At 41.4% G+C, this 20,754-nt stretch overlaps 1 protein-coding gene and 1 long non-coding RNA gene across 8 annotated transcripts in view; one reads left to right on the plus strand and one right to left on the minus strand.

Annotated features, from left to right (window-relative positions):
* Nucleotides 1-6,012, plus strand: part of FBXL4 (F-box and leucine rich repeat protein 4) — a 53,852-nt gene extending 47,840 nt beyond the window's left edge. For 3 of the 7 annotated variants that reach the window (XM_080584820.1, XM_080584821.1, XM_080584819.1), the window contains exon 9: nt 3,600-6,012. In XM_080584820.1, the coding sequence (XP_080440946.1) occupies nt 3,600-3,763 (164 nt within the window). In that variant the 3' untranslated portion in view covers nt 3,764-6,012. The remainder of the gene's footprint in view (nt 1-3,599) is intronic. The other 4 variants (XR_013948380.1, XR_013948382.1, XR_013948381.1 and 1 more) reach the window with 3 other exon arrangements.
* LOC308191909 lies at nt 4,760-18,969 on the minus strand. The gene is made up of 2 exons (XR_013948383.1): nt 18,610-18,969; nt 4,760-15,666 (listed from the first exon to the last, which is right to left on the minus strand). It is a non-coding gene; the product is annotated as an uncharacterized lncRNA (long non-coding RNA).
* Nucleotides 18,970-20,754: the final 1,785 nt, after the last annotated feature.

Consider the following 20,754-nt stretch of genomic DNA (forward strand, 5'->3'; position numbering starts at 1 on the left):
GGGACTCTGACAGTTTCCAAAGGTGGTACTTCTATAGCTGTTATACACAAGTCTCCTTAACAGCTCTAGAATTTGAGGACCTTATATATGATAAACTAAATAATTCACAGCTAATAAATATAACTGCTCTAGCAAACAAATCATTAGTCAGTGCCTTTAATGAAGAGGATACCAGAAAACTTTTTTCTTGAAAGTAAACTGAACAACAAAACCCAATAGTGGATTTTAATACACTGGTTATGTATTTACTTTGAGAAATGGGCAATTAGTCCATGTAGAAAATATTTTAGTAAATAGCAAAGGTCCAAAAGCCTCCAAACTAAACCAGAAAGTGTTATGTAGGTAACTAGCATGGTATGTTGGCAATTTTTGAAAGACAAAAAAATGTGCCATATTATTCACACTTCTGCAATGCTTTTGGATGTGCTTTAGAGAAATGTATGCATCATTAATTGTACATTGTATAATCAGAGTAATACTGTGGATGATGTTTGCTAATCCTGTGGTGTGAATATACAAACACCAACCGGATTGGCCTTTTTAGCTTTGGGAAAGGTCTTTCCTAACACAAAATTTTAAGTCTGAGGAGGAAAAAAGGAAGAGGTGCAGTAAAGCATGTAATTTAAGATGACCTATTTCAGTTACAAATACATTAAAAAGTCTTGGTCTTAAATGAAACCACAGGACAGCTGTCAAAGTTCAGATAATTGCAGTATCAATTTTAAGGCTTGGTGGAAAGATGAGTAGCATAATGCTCTTAGTTTCAGTTGGAATGTTAGAGCAGATCCTTCTGATAGGGCCGTGGTACTGTGGTAAAATTGTAAAATTATGGTCAAGTAAATATGTAACTAAAGCATATCACAGAATTTGTGTTGGCAATAGGGATTGTTACATCAACCAGTTGACCATTGTGGTGACAGATGGTGTAATGACAAGGGAGTTAAAAATTATGATAATAAGTTTTGATTACCTCTGTGTAGGTGAGGTAAAGTACGGGGGCATGATAGCAAAGCCTGTTTACAGGTAACATCAAATGATGTCCCAAAACATCTAATCTGAGAACCTATCATAGAAGAAGTGAAAAGCACAATTAGACACCCCCTTGTTTATGCAGAGGAGTACAGGAGATCACTTAAAAAATGAGGCATCTTTCTGGAAATGAGGCCTGTTCAGAGAAGGAAAACAGGAAAATGAATTCTAGGGAGTAAAACAACATCACAGTAAGGCAGAAATGAGGTATTAAGGAACCGATGGCTAAAGATAAATGCTGAAAATGCATTTCACGTGTGTTACAAAAAGTTTACAGGAAAATTACGGAGACTGGTAGATGATCAAGATTTGATCTGGCCACTCAGGAGAAGGCCTTTCCAGGAAAACTGTTGTTGCCTCCAGTTGCTGCAAGGGGGATCAAGTAGGCTGCCATCAGACTCATTCTTTCCAGGAGATTAGCCTGGAAAACCGTCTTAAATTGGAATGCCAATAGAGGAAGCTTTTGAACAAATCAATACATCGACCAATAATAAATTGTTAGGACTAAATGGTATTTATGCAGCAGTTCTAAATGAGCTCAAATACAAGACTGTTGAGATCTTTCTTATGGTGCGTGATTTGTCACATTAATCAGCCTCTTCACTAGAGGAGTGAAGGTTTACAAACGTGGCACTATCTTTTGCGTAGGTTAGAAGCTACAAAACAGTAGGTTTATCTTTTGTGTAAGCTGGTTGCAACCAGCTATACTGAAGAGAATCAGTGGCCATGAGGAATGTTACGATATTTTGAAAGAGTTCCATCCCTATAAGTGTGGTTATGTCTTGCAAACCTAGAATTCCTTGGAGTTTGTAGTGAACGCTGATCCAGTCCATATAGGATTGGACTTTCAAAAACCTTTACCAAGTTTGTTTGGTTTTTAAACTTAGCAGTCTTCCCTCTTAGAGTAGGTGCTTCAGAGACGGACAACAGAGGCTAAGGATGCTTTGTCTTTTTGCACATTGAAGTTCAATCACTACTGTGTTCACCCAGGGTCTGTACTATGGTAGGTGTTGTCTGATCTCTGATCTGTTTGAGTAGTTCAGGCAAAGGGATGAATAACGCTGTACCAGAGCTTGCCGATAATGCGCAGGCATACAGGGTAGAATAATCTAAAGCTGAAGATTTGAGACCGAAGATTTGCAAAATGATGCTATGATACTTAATAAGCTGATAATGAAGGAAAAGGAAAACAGTTCCATCAAGCTTATGAAAGACTTAGAAAAAGTGAAATGGGAATGCTCTCACTGCTTCTTTATTTCATTGCCCCTTAATTATTGTAATTCATACACGGTGGGTTTAAAGCTGACTTCCTTTTTGAACACCAAATACGGTTAAACTGTAGAACTAGCAGAGGGGCCATAAATATACATGAGTTCAGAAAAGTAGTAGTAGCATTCATGAAAGGTAGCTTCAGAAATCTCTAAATCAATAATTTCTGTCAGTCGAGAGTATCTACCAGATGCAACGGATTTTTAAAGTAGCCGTTCACTATTTTTGTTGGTTCTGCTGTAAGCATTATTGGCCCTGCCAAAGACAAGATACTAGACTAGATAGCTTTTTGGGGTGAAATTCAGTTCAAGACAGAGCTGTGTGTAAATTGACTTATCTACCAATAGATGTCTACAGTCATGTTGGATGACCTTGATGAGCGATGTAGCCCACCGTAGACATCTGGGCTTGATTTACTTGCCCAGAGTAACCTGCCTGGCTGTCAGCTGTTCCAGTGAGGTGTGGATCTCCTGTCAGTCCTGTGGCTTGTCTGCCAGCTCTGTGTGGATGTCCTGCATGGTCTAAGGAATCCCAGGTGGCACCAGGCATTTCACTTCAGGCAACTGAGTCATACTCCAGTCAACTGAATCATGTGCTACATTGACTATGCTGACTAGATTTCCATCAACTGCAGTAGATCCATGCTTATGGATGTGTTTTTCTATATTTTTTTATTTCTGACTGAATCCGATGCTTGACCTGACCCAACGTGAAACTTAATAGTTGGTCACTATGGTCGTGTTTTTAGTGGGGTAAATAGTGTGTTTTCTGTTACAGTTATCCTATGTACAGGAAAGACTGATAGTACTTGAATTGCTCTTGCATGCTTCTGGGTATAATACTCAATCTAGAGTCCTAGAAGCCTTGCTGATTTATTTATAATGGGAATAGCCAATAACAGTGTGTACTGTGACAGTCATTGGAATCACCAGAAGAATCATGAGCAGTTGATGATGAATCAAGGACATCAATGTAGCATACAATTTTGCTTGCGGCCAAAGCCTAGCATCTAGATCCTGGATCTTGTGGCTTTGGGTACTTTTGGTCAGCTTCTGTAGTTAGGAATTGCTCTTGAAGTTGCAATATTTCTCCTAAGGAGAAAGTAGTGGACTTAAGCAGCTGAGTTGGGGGAAAAAAAATCTGCAAAGGTTTTTTCTGAGAAGTTTTTCATTTGAAATCTAATTGGGAAAAAAATTCTTGTATAGCATAATGTTTGTTTAAATTTTTTGATGATGAAGTATTAGCAGCTTTAAAAAAAAAGATACTAACTTTGCTATTTGTTCTTTTTTGTTTTCAAACAGGGACAAGGATGGTAAGCCCTGCATCTTTAAGAAAATTGCTGGAGTCTTGTAAAGATCTTTCTTTACTCGATGTGTCCTTCTGTTCACAGATTGATAATAGAGTTGTCCTAGAACTGAATGCCAACTTTCCTAACGTGTTCATAAAAAAGAGTTTCACCCAGTGACTCACTACATATGCTGCTATGGAATTCGTTTGACAGTTATTTCCTGTGAATTTGTGCTGACTTTTTTAAGAAGAGTATAAATTCCCTATGAAATAGTGGAGAGTATTAATTATCTGCACAAATGGGTAAAATACATTTAAGTATATTATGCATTTCTTAGAGTTGATATTGTACCTAATAATTGTTTATTCTGTTAACTTGTGGCACTGCATGTTTTTAAATACTTGCCATATGTGTGGTTTTAATGACAAGAAAATGAAAAACATCTTAAATATTCCTTTATAGGGCGTTATAGACAGTAGACTATGTTAATATCTGGACAAAAGAAAATGTTGAATATTTAGCAGTAAGAAAAAGATGGGTGCTTCCTTTTATGTATTTATATGTATGTGTGTGTATGTATATATAAATGTTTACAGATATACATACACACATACTGTAGCATTTTAGTTTGTTCTGCAGTGTGAGATCTTATGATCAGGCCTAGAATTTTTTTATTTGAAAAACTGCTTAACATTCTTCTGTAAGAATGGATTGAAGAGACACTTTGTCTTCTTCCTTTTTTTTGGCAATGAACTGTATCTGATACATTTTTCTCCCTTCCTCCATCTGAAATAGATGTAGTGATGTTTTACAGTCCAGCCTAAGCGACACAACAGATAAAAGCAAGAACCTTCCACCTGAACTTATAGCAGAAACGAGAGAGAAAATTGCCAGCTGCTTCTTGGTATTGGATATAAAGTTTGAGCCAGGTACTTAGTATCATAACTGATGGTGTGTAGAAAACTCCACAGCAATTTTCTTTTCAAATTTCTGTCATGGTGAAGACTGTTGGTTTGTGATACATCTGTTTATCATGTCAAGTACCATTTAAAAAAAAAAAACAATAATACTTGAGATAATGTGTTAGCAACTGTCTCTTGCGCTGGAATCAAATCTGCTATCAAGTATAAGAACAAGCATCTTTGTTCAGTAAAACAGCAATGAAAATACAGTGGTTTTGAAACAAAGGCAAATATGATTTAGTGACTTAACTAATATAAGGTATTTGTTTTTTTGTTTTTTTTCCAAGAGGTGATAGCTCCAAGTACTGTTGCACTCTCTTTAATACTGTTTAGCTGCTGGAGAAGGAAAACTGTGTTGATGGACAAATTATAAAGATTCCTCCTTTTTGTACTTACTTGGATGAAGGTTTTCTTTCTTCTTTAATGCCATGGCTAGAGTATGTTGCTGTGTACAGAGAGAGTTTAGTGTTTTACCTTTTCTAGCTATTGTTGATGAATATGGACCATGAAGTACAGCCTGTCATTTGATATTGGCTCCACTATTACTGTCACGACGGCACTTATTACCTACTGGAAGAAGAGGGAAAATATTTTGTCTGGCAGAAATGCGTTATTGCACTGAACATCCCTGGCAAAGAGGACTGCTACGAAATGTTATAGATTTGACAATCTCTGACTCCTGAATGAACACTATGAACTCTTTGTGCTGGTGCCAATACTTTATAAACCATGTCATGAAACAGCTACAAAACATCTATCTGATTTTATAAAAAGACCTTTTTTTCTGATTTTTTTTAGTTTTACAGAATCTTTTGGGAATTCCAGATCTGAAGATGGGCATACACAGTTGGCTTTTTGATTTTATTTTTTTCCTCTACACAGATGGCACTATGGGATTTCCAGGTATATTATGCCATTCCATTTTTTATTAAACTGGACATTGTTAGAGATCTTTAAATTCAGATATTTTTTTCCCCACTGACAGATGTCAGCTTTGGCATGATTCTGTGTTGAGACTTCATTTGTTTCAATCAGGTTTGGGTTGATTTATTTTTCTGGGAACTTAACTTTTAATGTTTTTTTATCTACAAGTAATATTTTTCATTGTAACTGAATATTAAGCATTGTAGGAAAACACAGGTTCAGATAACAGGAGTTTACAAAGAACAGTATTTTAAAACAAATGTTTTTGTTGAGAAATTTTACTTCTCAGGGTGCATCTGTGTTTATCTCCTTTTTTTCTTAGAGATCTTCCTTGTTTTCCAATGTAAATAGAATAGGATGTGGATGAAATTATATCCGTTGTGCCTTCATACTGGTAAACTAGGTAAATAGTAGAGTGTCACTACTACAGCATCAGCGAATCAAGTTAAGTGTTCTTGTAATCATGTATGTGTAAAGGATTTTGTTCTCTATTGCATTTTAGGTAGTATAAAGGACATTAAATTGACATTTTTTTTCATACTTTTTTTTTCTTTATGTTGTGCCTTCTTTTTGAAGTTGGTTTTGTCAGAAATGTTGTATTTTATCTTGAAAGATAAAGTGAAGTCTGTTCTTTATTTGGACCATTTAAAACTTAGCTATTGATAATGTAATAAAGTCAAATAGCTGAGAAATAATTGGGGAATACTTTCATCTATAGTTGTACACCTTAACCTTCAATCAGTGAGTTAAGAGCTCTTTTAGCTATGGCTTTATACAGGCAAGAAGTCTTCCAGCAAAGCGAGGAAAGACCAGATTTTACATTTCTGATATTTCTAAGAAAAGAAAATAACATAGTTTTAGACCTTGCTTATATGTCACAATGAAGCAAGAATAGGTCACTGTGTTTTTAGTTATTTTATACTTAGATGTGCATATATACCATTTATACATATATGTATGTATATACACGTTGTGTGTGTATATATACATTCTATGTATAAATCTCAAAGGTTTTCATGTATCAGTTACTTTTGTGAAGTAATCATAATAGCAAAGATGTTTTGTAGCAGTTGTGTTTTTAAAACATTGTTTTACTGTACACAGAAACTGAGTCCCTCTCCATCTGTGCAACAGGAAAAGCCTGGCCATTAGGTGCCCGGTATTTCCTGTGTTGCTTTGCCACAGTGCCTTTTGTTTGTCTACACATGAAAGATATTACAGGGTATGGTAGAGTGCGAATGCAAAGTCCGGTAACTACTGTGGACTCTCTCCATGTGAAGCAGTCATATAGAGGGAAACTTGTTCTAATTTCACTTAATCCAAAATGAATGATGCCAAATTGGTCAGAGGAATTTAATTATTCTGGAATTGGGTCATGTTCTCCAACAGTCGACCATCCCTCTGTTACATTATCTAAATCCTGCTTTTAAGGATATTCTATTTTTCTTATCTTGTCCTTTGATCTCATCTATCTTTCTGAAGCATGGTAATAGATGTGCTTTGGTGACATGTTAAAAAAATAAATAAATAAATTACATTGCTAAAATGCCTGGGGGGGGAAAAAAGTGTCTTGTTCTGAAGTTCTCCTGTTCTTCTACTTAAGGGGGATTTCTGTACTATATGTATGAAGTTGGCATGGGCTGTCACGTAGGGAGATATGTCATTCATTCTTCTGGTCATTTAAAAAGTTAATAGGAAAATTTTAGCAGTTAAAACATCTTCCCAACTCTCAAAGGTTTTAATTCAATAGCATACGTACTTGTATTCATAATCCCAAATTGTCTGACTAGACTTGATAGCTCTCTGGACATGGATGGGCTGCTTTTGTTTAAATTATGCACTCAATTAAGTACATTACTGAGCTTGACTTTAGAAGAACAGTTCACATAGCAGTTTGAACCTTTTAATACCCAAGTACTTAGATATCCAAATTTCAGACCAAAAAAAAACAACAACAAAACCAAAAACAAACAAACAAAAAAACGGGAAACCCATTCTATTTATTGCCCAATTCTTTCCTTATGGCTATCACGCCAACTTTTCCAGATGTAAGATGTCCAGCAATCATGGAACACTGAGTGGAATTCATCTCGCTGAGTGCTTGCTGTCTGAGAGACATTTGGTTTACGGGAGGAATCCGGGCACCTCTAGAGAGCTATTAATCTTCTCCTAAGATAGATATTTAAGGAAAGTAGAATGAATGATTTTCTGGAGAGCCCCTGTGGAGACTGCAGAAGCTGTGATTTTTAGCTCGGGTTAGATACTTCTCTTTAGAATACCAAACGGAGATTAATTCCATCCAGTGTTGTACTACCTGCCTTGGAATAGCAAAAAACAAGACTGGAACGACATCCATCCCCAAATGTCAAAACCTTCTAAAATCTATCCAGAAAGAATTAAATCAGAGATGTTGACAACTTAAAAAATATATAATTTTTTAATTCCAGGATCTGCTTCTGCCCTGAGTCCCTTGCCAATGCCTGTAGTGTGTCTTTTTTTGTTAAATTGAAATGCATCCCCTTTCTCTATTTTAAAATTTCATGTACCTAACTGGCTATATGTATGGTTCTGTGAATGCATGAAATTAACTGGAAAAGAGAATTAATGTATTGCATTTATTTTGATAATCTTTCATATTGCTATAATTAAACCTATGACTACTTTAACTGTTCTCCTGTCATCAGCAATGTTACCCACTGTGCATTTGAAAAAATTGTGTGTTCAGTCCTGGTTCTTACTGTGTGTACTTATTGCATCTTATGGGATATGTTTCCCATATTGCATCTGCAGGACTACTAAATTTACAAAAACTAGATAAAATGTAGCATTTTATTATATGGAGCTTGGGGGTGGCTTTATGTATTGATTTACATGTTCATTATTACTCTCTTGCAATGATTCCGTAAATTGTAGCTTTTGATATTACTAAGCGAAAGATTCCTGGTTTAATGCATTTGTACATGCTGTTAGACATGGTCAACATTTTTCCAAAATAAAAGTTTGTCTTTCACTGAGATGTTAATTTCTGTGATTTCAGATTTCTTACTTGACAATGAAGTCCAAGAAGGGCTTTTAATTAAATACTACCACGCATGGGACAAGTTGTGATAGCTGACATCAGGAAGGGTCGAGTCATGAGTCTTGTGTGTGAAGGGCCTCATGATCTTCAAAGAAGGGCCTTGGCAAGATGTCTCTTTTTAAGAAGATTCAGCCTCAGTAATAGCAGACAGTGGTGGTATTTATCTTCTTAGCTGATGGATAAAGTATTGTTATTTTTGAGTTGTGTAGCTCTAGCTTGATTTGATTTAAGAATGATGGCTGTCATATGACATCCTAAGTTGGAAAGGATCCTTTGTGAAGAATGAAGTTTTTCTCTTGCATGTTTGATTCCCTTTTTCTAAAAACAAGCAAATAATATAAATTAAAAAAAAAAACTTTTCCTTGGATAATAAATACCAAATACCAAGAAAGTTGAGAAAAAGAAGCAAATGGGACTTTTGAGACAGTTGGTATGAAAATTCATGGAAAGGTGGCCAGACCTATTTACGGACATGAAGAAGGTGCATTCATTGTTCTAGATCAGCAGTTACCTTTCCCAGAAATTTAGTTTCCTGTAAAATGTCACATACTTACATTTCTAAGTCAAGATTCAGCATTAAGACACTGATATTACAGTTTTATATACATGCTTGTGCAGTAGTTCCTAATGTCTCTTACAGTTTTGTTTCTTTTTTATGAACTACATAAAAATATTTTCTTCACCTACCACTGCCCACCTGCATTATTTTTTTAAAGGCACATGCACATACAGGCGCATGCAAGATTTAGTTGCTTAGGTTTTTTGCAGTTTGTCCTTTCTGAGGCCATACAAACTGTACTATTGAGGTAAAAACAAAAAGGAGGCTCTGGAGAAGAGAAGGCTTGGGTGGTAGGAAAACCCGATGGAGGGTAATAAGTCAAGGGAGCTAGGCTCTTTACAGTGCTGCCCAGTGCCAGGACAAGAGGCAGTGGGCACAAACAGGCCCACAAGAGGTTCTGTCTAAGCAACAGGAGCTACTGCTGACTCTATTGACTGAGCGCTAGCACAGAGCAGTTGTGGAGTCTCCCTCTTCAGAGATCTTAAGCTACCTGGCCCTGGGCAAGTAGATGGCCCTGCTTGAGCAGGGGTTGGACCTGATGGCCTCCAGAGGTCCCTTCCTTCCTCAGCCCCCTCAGTGACTTCGTAATCTGAGACATGCACTCTGGTTGTTCTGTTTGTGTCAGGGTACTGATTGGTGGAAGTGGTGGAAGGGAGGGAAAGGAAGAAATCACAGAATCATAGACGCATTTAGATTGGAAAAGACCTCTGAGGTCATCTAGTCCAACCTTTAATCTAGCACTACCCAATCCACCATTAAACCATGTCATTAAGCACTACATCTACGCATTTTTTGAAGACCTCCAGGGATGGTGATTCAACCACTTCCCTGGGCAGCCTGTAATCCAGTACTTCACACCCCTTTCAGTGAAGAATTTTTTTCCTAATATCCAACCTAAGTGCAATCCTCGTGCAACTTAAGACCATTTCCTCTTGTCTTATCACTTGGGGCTTGGGAGAAGAGCCCAGTCCCAACCTTGCTACAGCCTCCTTTCATGTAGTTGTAGAGAGCGATAAGGCACCACCCAAGCCTCCTTTTCTCCAGAACAAACAACCCCAGCTCCCTCAGATGCTCCTCACAGGACTTGTTCTCTAGACCCTTTACCAGCTTTGTTGCTCTTCTTTGGACACTCCAGCACCTGGATGTCCTTCTTGTTGTAAGGGGCCCAAGACTGAAAGCTTTACTCAAGGCGTGAGTACTCACCAGAGCTGAGTACAGGAGGACAATCACTTCCTTAGTCCTGCTGGCCACACAAGTACCTCAAAAAAAATTGTAATGTCACAAGTAGGCGCAAAAATCTTTTTTTTCTTTTTTTTTTTTTTTAAGAGATGTAATATTTTGGTTTACATTAGTGGAAAAGTGTAAATGTAACAAAAATTTTTGGTAAGCACAAAAGAACAAAAAAGCACCCAACTTTTTTATAGTATTATTCTGACTCTAAAGTCTGAAAGTTACACCAAGGACTAAGATAAATGTCTCTATTTTGGGGTAATGGCAAAACTTAGGCTAGCTTCTGTTTAGAAACTATACTACTTTGGGAAATACTAAATTGGGATCACCATGTCTTGAGTGCCATTTTTTTTTCCTGCTTACTCTGTTGTAAACTGAGTATGGTGATTAACTATTTGTAGTGTCAAACCATGAAAATTCGAATGCAGATGAAAAAGAGGACAGTTTATGAAACACTGAACTGTCAGAGCGTTTCAGGGAGGTACTGTGTATGATGTGATGAACTTACCATCCCTTATGTGATTATTTACCATCGTACCATTGTCAAGAGCTGTTGGCTAAGGACAGTTTTTACTGTCAGTCCGGTCCTCTGCTCACTCTCAGGAGATGGGTTCCCTCTACTGAACATTGGTCTACTTAGACTTACTTTCCTCATGGCTGCACCAAAGACTTCTGCACGATACACGCTACTCTGCATTGAACAGAGGGAAATTAATAAATAGCTGTTTGGTTGTGGTTTGGAAACTAATGGCTAGTCTATGCTTGGAGTTATTTTGGAATCGTTACCAAAAATGAATTTAAATTCAGGAATTAGTGTGTTTGCAAGGGGACCTTGCACTTCCAGATTTAACTTTCACTTACAGACAAGTCCTAATTACCAGCTGTCCCTTGAGCCATCTTAGTGAAATTGATTTGATGGTCTCATTCTAGTTCTTCCTAGTGAGCATAAAACCACTACAACTCTTTAGCATCTTGTGGCTTTTTGCATTTGTCTTCTCAACAGGCTTATAGTACAGCTGGGGTGTGTTGAGGCTGGCCTGATCTCCACAAGTGGTGTGTGTGAATTGCCTGGGGACATTTACTGCCCACGTTTATTTGTGTGAGTGAGAAGGAATGGCATTTCCAGGCCTTCAAACTTAAATACCCAAACACGGCACCTGAATTTATTTAAAAAGGATTTCTCTCCTTGTTGCCGCTCAAGTAACCAGCAACAAAATACTTGCACGGTGTTTGACTTAATATTTTTCTCCATTTTCTGCTGCCACAAGGGGAGTTTGACAAACAACAAGCTGCTACTGTGTTACCTTTTAAAGGGACTAATTTATTTAATAGGTAGAAGAGCAGCAATAGAGGGAACAGTCCTGGACAGTATCTGCAAGCACCAAAGCACCACAAGCAAGTTACGTTTTTTCTTCTTTTTTTCTTTTTTAATTACAAATCAGAAGGAAAAGGGATAATTGCCTCTAAGTACATTTTCTAAAGTTGGAGGATATTTGTATCATCTAATTTTAAATATCTAGGGTAGGTACAAAAGTCAGGAAATTAGTCTCAGATCCCTTTGCTCTGGATAGAAGCTGCTTATCCCTTGATGCTTCTTGTTAGCTCCCTAGCTTCTCTTGCTTCCACCAAAGGCCACAGCTTTCCTTGCTTGTTGATTGAACTGTATATGATGCCTTCCTACAAAATGTCTTGGCTTAAACTAAAAAGACTTTTGTTTTCTCCTATTTAAGTGTTTAAAGCCTTTTGGCCTCCCAACTTGGGTATTAAAATGAGCAGAAGGGAACAGGCAATAAACTTCAGTGAGTGTATTACAAGAAGAAGGTTAGAGCATGTTGGTTGTGCAAATGTCTTGTTTTGAATTAGCATAAATGAGGATAGCCACTTTTGGTTGTGTTTTAAAACTCCATAATTTTACATACTTCCTCTCACTACTGCGTCCAAACCGAGGTTGTTTGCTTTTCCCTCATAACGGTGGTTCAAGCCCTAATGCCTCTGTCAGCCTATGAGAACATACGCACGTCCTACTCGGCTTCAGTAATGCTCCTAGCTAAGGTCTCTTGAGAAGCAGACACTGGAAAGTTTAGTTTACGAAAGCTAGTGAGGACATATTGAAGGCATGTGGAAGACTGGTTCGCAACACCAAAAGCAGGAGGTGGGGGGAGCAGTACATGGATGCTTTTTTCATGGCTGTTTCCCGATGTTGAGCTCAGGGGCTGTGGAGCCACGAAGGTAACATCCACTTATTTTGCACAGCTGCAGTCCTGAGCATAGCGAGTATTCCCAGAGCTGTGTCTGGATGTACACTGTTAGATACCAAATTTGTTCTCTGTGCTGTCATTCCATAAGTCGTACACACCCAACATTCACCCCATTTTTCGCCTTGTGCCCCTGTTAGTTTGTACTAGCAGTGTTTACCCCGGAGTGATCTCTATATTTCCTCTTAGTATTCTCCTCTGAGGCTTTTTTATTTTACTTGATTACATTTCAAAACGACGTTTTTTCTCCTCTCAGTATTCTGCTTGACCAATAGTGAACTGAAGGTATGTTATTAATGTATAATTTTTGTAGAGATTTGACCACGGCACCTTCTCTATGTAAAACCCAAAGGTCTCTGTGCGTATGCAGGCACAGCTCAGGCTCAGCCCCCTGGCTCCTCCTTGTTTGAATACCTTTGCACATACCACTTGACATGTATTTGTGACATAAGGTGTCACGTGGCGAAGGGGTTTTACCTGCACACCTACACAAAACAGAGAAGTTAGCTCTGTATTTATAAGTGATTGAATTTATTATGGAGAAGTCTAATGCCTTATATTACTTGTTCAAAGATGGTTTCTTTTTATTTTAAAAATTGAATTACAATTTACACACTGATTAGTCCTATTTAGTAAATTAGGCCTGCTTTATTCTGATATGCTGCATCATTTAAAATGTCATAACAGTGTTGTGCAGTTTTATTCTGTCACTGCCAGTGTAAAGAAGTTGGAATCAATGTCCTCGCTGCGTTGTCAGTGTCTGCTAATTCCGAGATGACAGAAATGTGTTGTGTGACAGAAATGTGAATATATATCCAACCTATAGTATTTATCTTGCTTTGCAAACTTAATTTGTATCCCCTTGACTGTGTTGCCACATACCAAGTGTACATAAAATAATGAATAAATAAGACAAAAAATAAAATTTTGTTTACATTCATTGGCCTTTTGTGCACTCATTTAAAAGAAAAAAATGGTGAAATCACAAAATATGATGCATTAGAAGAACAGGTTGAACATATTTTGATCCTTGATCGTTTTGAAATATTATTCCTGAATGTTTTTAGGTACAAAGTTGTGAGATTTTTTTAAAGTGTATTATTCTTTAATTTTTAGATTATTGTAGCCCTATTAAAGCATATAGATCTCGGTCCTTTAAACAAACAGTAAACGTTTCGCTGCCTGAAACAGCTTCTGATTTAGGTACAGAGCAAGAGGCAACAGACAGATATAGACAGATGGGATATAAAGCAAAATACGGAGATTACAATGTACCAAAAGAGGCCTCCAAGAAAAAAAAAAAAGTTGAATTTCTTTCAAGAATAATTTCCTACTCAAACACAAATGGTATTACCATAAAGTATTTTTAATACTTTTAGTTGGGTAGTTAGGTAGTTATGTACTTGTGTCTAAGTGCTGTGGAACTCCAAAAAGATGATGATAGTTCAGCAAAGCTTTCACAGACTTCTGTAGGTTTGCAAATGGGAAGCAGAAGGTGACAGGTTCTCGGTTTGTCCAGAACAACTGAGTACTGAACTGGAGGTAACTGCTAGGGTAGATTTTGTCCTCCTTTTTTATTTATTTATTTATTTATTCTCATTATTTGTCTAGAAAGTTTGTTTACTGATCTAGAATTACTTACCAAATTGGTGTTGGTCTAATCAGTGACCATTTTCTTCTAGACAAAGTTTATATTAAGGGTGTTCGGCTGGATTTGCCCACTTAATTGTTCAAGGCAATTCTCCAGCAAAAACTGCTAAAACAAATACTACGCTTTGAGTTGTGTTCTTGTGTCTCTAAGGAAACTTTACTTAAGGCTCCTTTTAATCTCCAGCACCTGCAGAAGCGTCCAGCTTCACTTGTGTGCTTTTGTATCACAACTTTGCCTCAGGCCAGCAGCGCCTCAGACGTGCCGAAACTGTCTTTGAGCACCAGCATTCAGCTGCTGTAGCTTCTGATTACTGAGAAGAGAAAGGACGAAGCTGGACCCTAGTTCTGTGCATTGTGGACAAAGCACAGCTGACTTCTGACACAGGCAAAGTACAGTTTCAGACTTGGTGTCTGTCTGTCCCGTTTTTGGCAGATGCCAGTTTCTCAGTGCTGCTTCTGCAGTTTTGATAGCTCGCACACATACAAGTCGGCATATCAGGTGGCTTTTCATTTCTGTGTGGCACTTCTGTTAATGCAAACTGTTTAAAAAAAAAAAAAAAGGTAAATCCAGATTTTAAAATATTTCAGGATTTCCAGGTTTTAATGCCTGAGAGGCTGTAATACGCTTTATCACATCATTGTTTGGCAGAAGTGCATTATTATTTGGGGAAGCGAAAGCAATTACATGTTCTCAATACTTACATAGTTTTACATGTTATCAGTCCGCAGGGACTGAGGAATGTTTAATGTTCTGTGAAAATGTTCAAAAAGTGTCACTGCGTCTCTGCTACCTTAAGATGCAATTGGCAATCTTAATTGAATATAACTAAAACAATGTAGGTCTGATACCATGCATGCTGCAAATGTTTATTCTCTGGTAGTATCAAGTGTTGTCACATACAACGCAGACATTTGTTATGATAAGCAGATTTTAATGTAACGTTTCCCATCGTGGTCTTGAAGAGGTAGAAATCAAAATGCTCTGACACAGTGGCCTTGCAGTTTCGAGCTGCCAGATTTCTGCGGGAGCTAAAACAATTGCAACCGCATTTTTGCAACAAGGATGTATCCCTCTCCTTCATACATATTATTATATTTCACTGGGGGGGGTATTTTTCTTTAAAAAAAATCTCAGGAGCCATAGCAAGGATTTGCAGACCTCTTTCTTCGGTCATATTGAGGTAACATGGTGCGGGGTACCCCACGGTGTTGAAGTGCTGGGAGGAAAGAGAAGCACCCGTGTTTAGGTGTGCCTGAGCAGGCTCAGGAGGTGCTCTCCACCTGAAAAAGAAACGGCATACCTAAACATTTCCAGGTCTCCAAGTCCTGTTTGGGACCACTGATGGTCTGTGTGGTTCCTTAGTAAGAAGGATAAATCGTGTTTAGAATTAGCTTTGTTCACGGGCTTCAACCAAAGTCCACTACAGACAAAAAAAAAAAAAAAAAGATAGACATTAAATAGTCCAAAAATTACACCGACTGCAATAGAAAGATGTGATTTAAGTTTAAATCACTTAGGTTCTTGTTTCTGATACTTGTATCCGATAGTAAACATAACAACTTGGGCAGGTGTTATTTTGACACGGGAGGCCTTGCATAGAAGGATGGAGAGCACCTTGCCTAAATTAGTCTTATTAACAGTCGCTACAAATTATCAAAGGCAGCTCTGAGCTAATGAAAACTGGAATAGGAATAAAAAGAAAGTGGTGTTACATCTAAGAAGGTGTGATTGATGTGAGCAATTCTCATTCTTGCTTCAAGATGCTGTTGAAAATGGTTTAGTCTGGTGTCTGCTATCGCTTTCCAACACCTGCTCTTGGGGATCTCTTGCTGGAAGCCGCTGTTTCTGACTACAGCAAAGAGTCAGTGCTAAACTGCTTCACTGGGCACTTTGAAAATATCTGACACAATAGTGTTGTGAGATGAACTTCAGAGAACTTAGTATACATACAATATCTGTCTGGACGTTTTCATCGCATTTCTGCAATCACTTCTGTGTAGGAATTGCAAGGTGTTTGCCTGCAAAATTACCTGCCCCAACGGAGGTTCACTGAGGGCGATGGCACGCTATTTTCAGTATTTGTAATTTTTTTTTTCCATACAGTGGACCTGGTAGGGTGATTCGGAGCAACTTTTCTTTTCTGTACACCTTTTCTTTAAGGTCTGCAGCCACCGCCTCGTGCTGAGCACGAGGCGCTCGTTTCCAGGCGGTGGGTGAGGGCTAACGTCAGTGGGTGGGTGCAGAGGCGTGAGGTGGAAGCCCTGGGCTGCGCTGCTGGCCGTGCAGTGCCTGCCGACTGACCGCGGGACAAGTGACTAAACTCGCAATTCCCTTTCCACCTCTGTGATCGCTGACTGCCTTGCATACTAATGACATCCGCGCAGAGCTGGAGGGTTACGCAAGACTCAATACTTATCTTTGAATTAGCTAAAAGACGGGATTTCAAAGAGCAAGATAGAGTGGGTACTGATCCAACCTAGAGATCTACAGTGCAGCTCTGATTATTATTTTATTTTTTATTTTTTTACTTTTAAATAATTCAGTCTCTTCAGAGAATGACAGCAGCTTTCAAGTTAAGGTATTGATCCACTGGTGTTCTGCTGCTCTCCAGAAGGTGCAGAGGCTCTCACATCTGCATCTCCACTGCCCAAGATGGCACATCTTCAGAAAGAAGCCATAGATCGGGATTAATGATCTACAGCTAACGACCAGGGGCTGCCTGTCACCGGTAACAAGGGGTCGGTTGCAGGGGGTGGGGATGACAACCCACCTTTTTCGTTTCCCTTAGGCATTTTTTGTGTCTTTCGGCTGGCAGGAACTGAGCCTGAGCACTGGCCCTTGGAGCGGCAGCATCAGACCATGGCTCCAGAGTGGAGCCGCGCACCAGTAACGTCCTGTCCGTGAGCACAACGCTGACCTGTGGCAAATGTCATCCCGTCCCTCCCGTGTTACCCCGATTTGCCATCTAAAATTGCTGAATGCCATGTCATTGATAAAAGCACTTCTTTCCTTCAACGCTGTAAGAGACTGAGTGAAAATGTGCACTCTGCCCATTGCAAGAAAGCCAGTGTACTACCTCGCTCCTTGGCATATTTTTTTTTCTCTTCAGAACAACACTGTCTCATAAAAACATTTATTTATTTATTTATTTTTCCCAGAGGTCTCCCGTGGATGGTGGGTTTAAATTTGGGAGAGTAAGGGGACTCCAGCTCCTCCTTGCATCCTCCAGTCTCCCAGGTGGTCAGTACCTGTTGCGGCCTCACCCTCGCAGACCAGCAGCATGTCTCACAAAGGCAGAAAGGCCGTGCCTTTTAGTCAATAAACGCTAGATTTTGTCTTGAAACTGCTAACAGAAATGAGAAAACGGGCCATGTCTGCTAGGGATACTCCTCTGTATGGGTGGGCAGGTTGGGATTCCGGGGTGGGACTGTTACTCATGTTTTACGACGTTCACTGCTGTCCCAGCCGCTGCCTGCACTGCCTCCAAGCAATTCCACTGAGCTGCTTCATCACCTGAACACTTCCCGTCTCCAACAGAAAGCATCTGGGACACCTAAGTGCAAGCACTTCTCCCTGCATGCGGTAGTCCCTGGCAGGGTGCTCAGGCTGGGTGTTTGGGACCCGCACGTTGGTGCTGAGCACCTGCAAACCAGGGGCACTCGGTGGAGCAGCAGTCCCAGCCCCAGGTCAGGGCTCCGAGCACGGAAGCTGCAGAGAAGTGCTTTGCTAAATCTCGCTGTAATTTTGCAGTTCGTTAGCTCACTGTGATTGCTCAGGTAGCTGGCGGGATGTAGGCAGATGCCTGCTTTGCTAAGCCAGAGCGTAAGCTGACAAACTACCTCTGCGAAAGAGAATTATTTCACATTTTCTCCAGGTGCTCTGACTCTGGCTTCTGACAGGTACTGGCCCAGGACAACCCCGCAGAGACATGCAGGTGTTATGGGGCTGGGGCAGGCGGGAAGCTTGGCTGGGAGAGAAGTGAGATCTGACCCCTCGCCGTGGGACGTAGCTCAAAGTGTCCCAGCCCGTGGTGTGGGGGTGCCTGCGGCTAAAGGACAGGCATTTGGGATTTTAATGAGGGGCTGCTCGAGGTGAGCACCCCGATTCTGCCCTGATTTATCGCTGCCGGGTTTGGGATGGGAGTTAGGCGCCGAGGGTGCTCAGTGAAACTGGTGCACGAGAGGATGGCGTTATCCAGTTCCCCAAACCCATGGACAAGCAACCCAAGCCTCGCTTATCTTCCAGTTCCCAAAGGGTCCCCGGAACAAAGGCAGCTTCTCCGGCTTTCCGCCTGCCCTGGGCTGGGCTCCCTGCAGCCGGGACGGCTCGGGCCGAGCTCTCGGGGGCTGCAGCTGCCTCTTACCTCCTCTGGTGCAGCCGTGGGCACGGGGCCTTGCTCCTCTCCTCCCGACGGGTCCTCGGCTGGTGCTCAGCAGGAAGACGGGCCATTTCCCCACGCCTGCTCGGTGCCGCAGTGCTCGCTGCCCGTGGCGTGACGGCCTCTGTCCTCCGAAACTTAAATCTTTGCTGGCGTTGGTCTGGTTTGTCTCAGCTCCTTTTGCTTGCCGAGCCAGCGGGATGCTCTGCTATCGCGACATGTCGCTCACCCGCCCCCAGCACCCCTCCGGCGGGCCCCGGCCCCCTGCTCCTCACGGGGGGCACCCGGGGCCGAGCCGGGCAGGGGGGGAGAGGCAGCGGGGGGGGGCACAGGGCGCCCACACCCCCCGACCCCCGACCCCCGACCCCGGCCCGGGGCTCCCGGCGGCCGCTGGGGGGAGCCCGAGCTCCACGCCCGGCTCCGGGCGCTGCCCCCGCGGGGACCGGGACCGGGACCGGGACGGGGCTGGGGGCTGCGGGGGGCTGCGGGGGGCTGCGGGGGGCTGCACACGATCGGGGCAATGCACGGCTCCTGCCCGGCCCGCCCCATGCGCGGCGGGGCTCTGCAGGAAGGGGAAGAGCCGGGAGACTTCACCCCGCACGCACCCCCGCCCCGCAACACCGGCACCCCCCCGCCGGGACCCCCGGGCAATGCGGGGAAAACGGGGTCCGGGGGGGCGAGCTGCGGGGCAGGGGGAGCCCCCGCCGAGCCCCCACCCGCCCCGGACCCCGACAAAGGCGGCCCCGAGGCCGCGCCAGCATGACCCCGGTCCCGACCCCAAAAACCGGTCCCGGTCCCGTTTTGGGTCCCGGTGCCGGTGCCGGGCTGCGCAGGGCCGGGGGGGCTCCGGCAGCGGCAGCGGCTCGGAGCCGCTCGGCAGCGGCAATTGGCAGCCGCCTCTCCCCTTTGTGCATCTTGCGGGATTTCTTCTGCATAGGCAATTGGCAAAGGTTAGGAGCACGTCTTCAGATCCCGGGTAATCCCAGGTTAAATATTAAAAGTATAAGCAGCCTAGGCCGAGTATTTACCTATGTAACTCCATAGATTTCCCTCCAGACCTGGACTTCTAAGAATTTTACGGGACTTTTCTTTTTTTTTTTTTCCCCTTGCTTTTTTTTTTTTTTCGTAATTTTTTTTCCCACCCCTTCGTATTTATTTAACAAAACAGCGGGAAGGGGAGGGGGAGGCAGCAACAACAAAAGCAGCGTCTGTATGACCGAGCGGCAGCCGCTCTCCCCGGCTGTAACGTGAGAGGGAGGCGAGATTCCGGCCCCACCGCCGGCTTTGTACCCGTCTCGTTTTAAGTGCCTCGCACATCGACACAAAAGGCAAAACCGCGCGCGCACACACACCAAAACCCGACACAAAACCTCTATTGGCCCAATAGTGCCGACGCTTGCCCCGATAACCGGGTGACCTCCCCGCCCCGCCGGGGTCCGGCCGCTCCGGGACCGGCACCGGGCACGGCAACGAAAACCCCTCCAGAAGGGGTTTGGGAAAGGAGAAGTCTCAAACGGGATTAAGGCTTTAATTACAATTCCCTACCGAAGGAACGTGTTTGAGGAACTGATCTTATCAATTAATAGCGGCATTAATTTAAATTTTATGAAAGAGGGCTCGCGCGAAATATACCTACGACTCCCTTTTTGGAGAGAAAAAAAATAATAATAATAAAAAAAGGAAAGTAAAAAGGGGATGCTCCAAGCAGAACGTGTCCGAGCATTAACAGAAGAAAATGTGAAGAAGAAACGCGCTGCTTTGGCTAGAAATAATTATTTGCCATCGCCTGGGAAAAAAAAATAAATAAAAAAATAAAATATATGCGCATATCTGCTGGGGAAACTATAAAAAATGGAAGCTCTTTTAATGGGGAAAATAGATGAAAGTTTCTGCCCGCCAACGCTATTATTTCATCATATTTTTGGCCCGCACGATATTAAAGAGAAAAATAAGGTAATTGGAACATGCATCAACAGTTTTCCATGAAATAAGAGTTAAAAGAAGTAATAGAACTAATCACTGTCTCCTCAAATCAAGTAGAAAACATTTCAATGCACTAATTAGAGTAATTAGAATAATAAGACTGCCTATATGTGGTAAGACAATGTGTACAAACAACTTTATTTAATG

The sequence above is a fragment of the Anser brachyrhynchus genome (genome assembly GCF_964034855.1).
Source record: "Anser brachyrhynchus genome assembly, chromosome: 3".
Classification (NCBI taxonomy): domain Eukaryota; kingdom Metazoa; phylum Chordata; class Aves; order Anseriformes; family Anatidae; genus Anser; species Anser brachyrhynchus.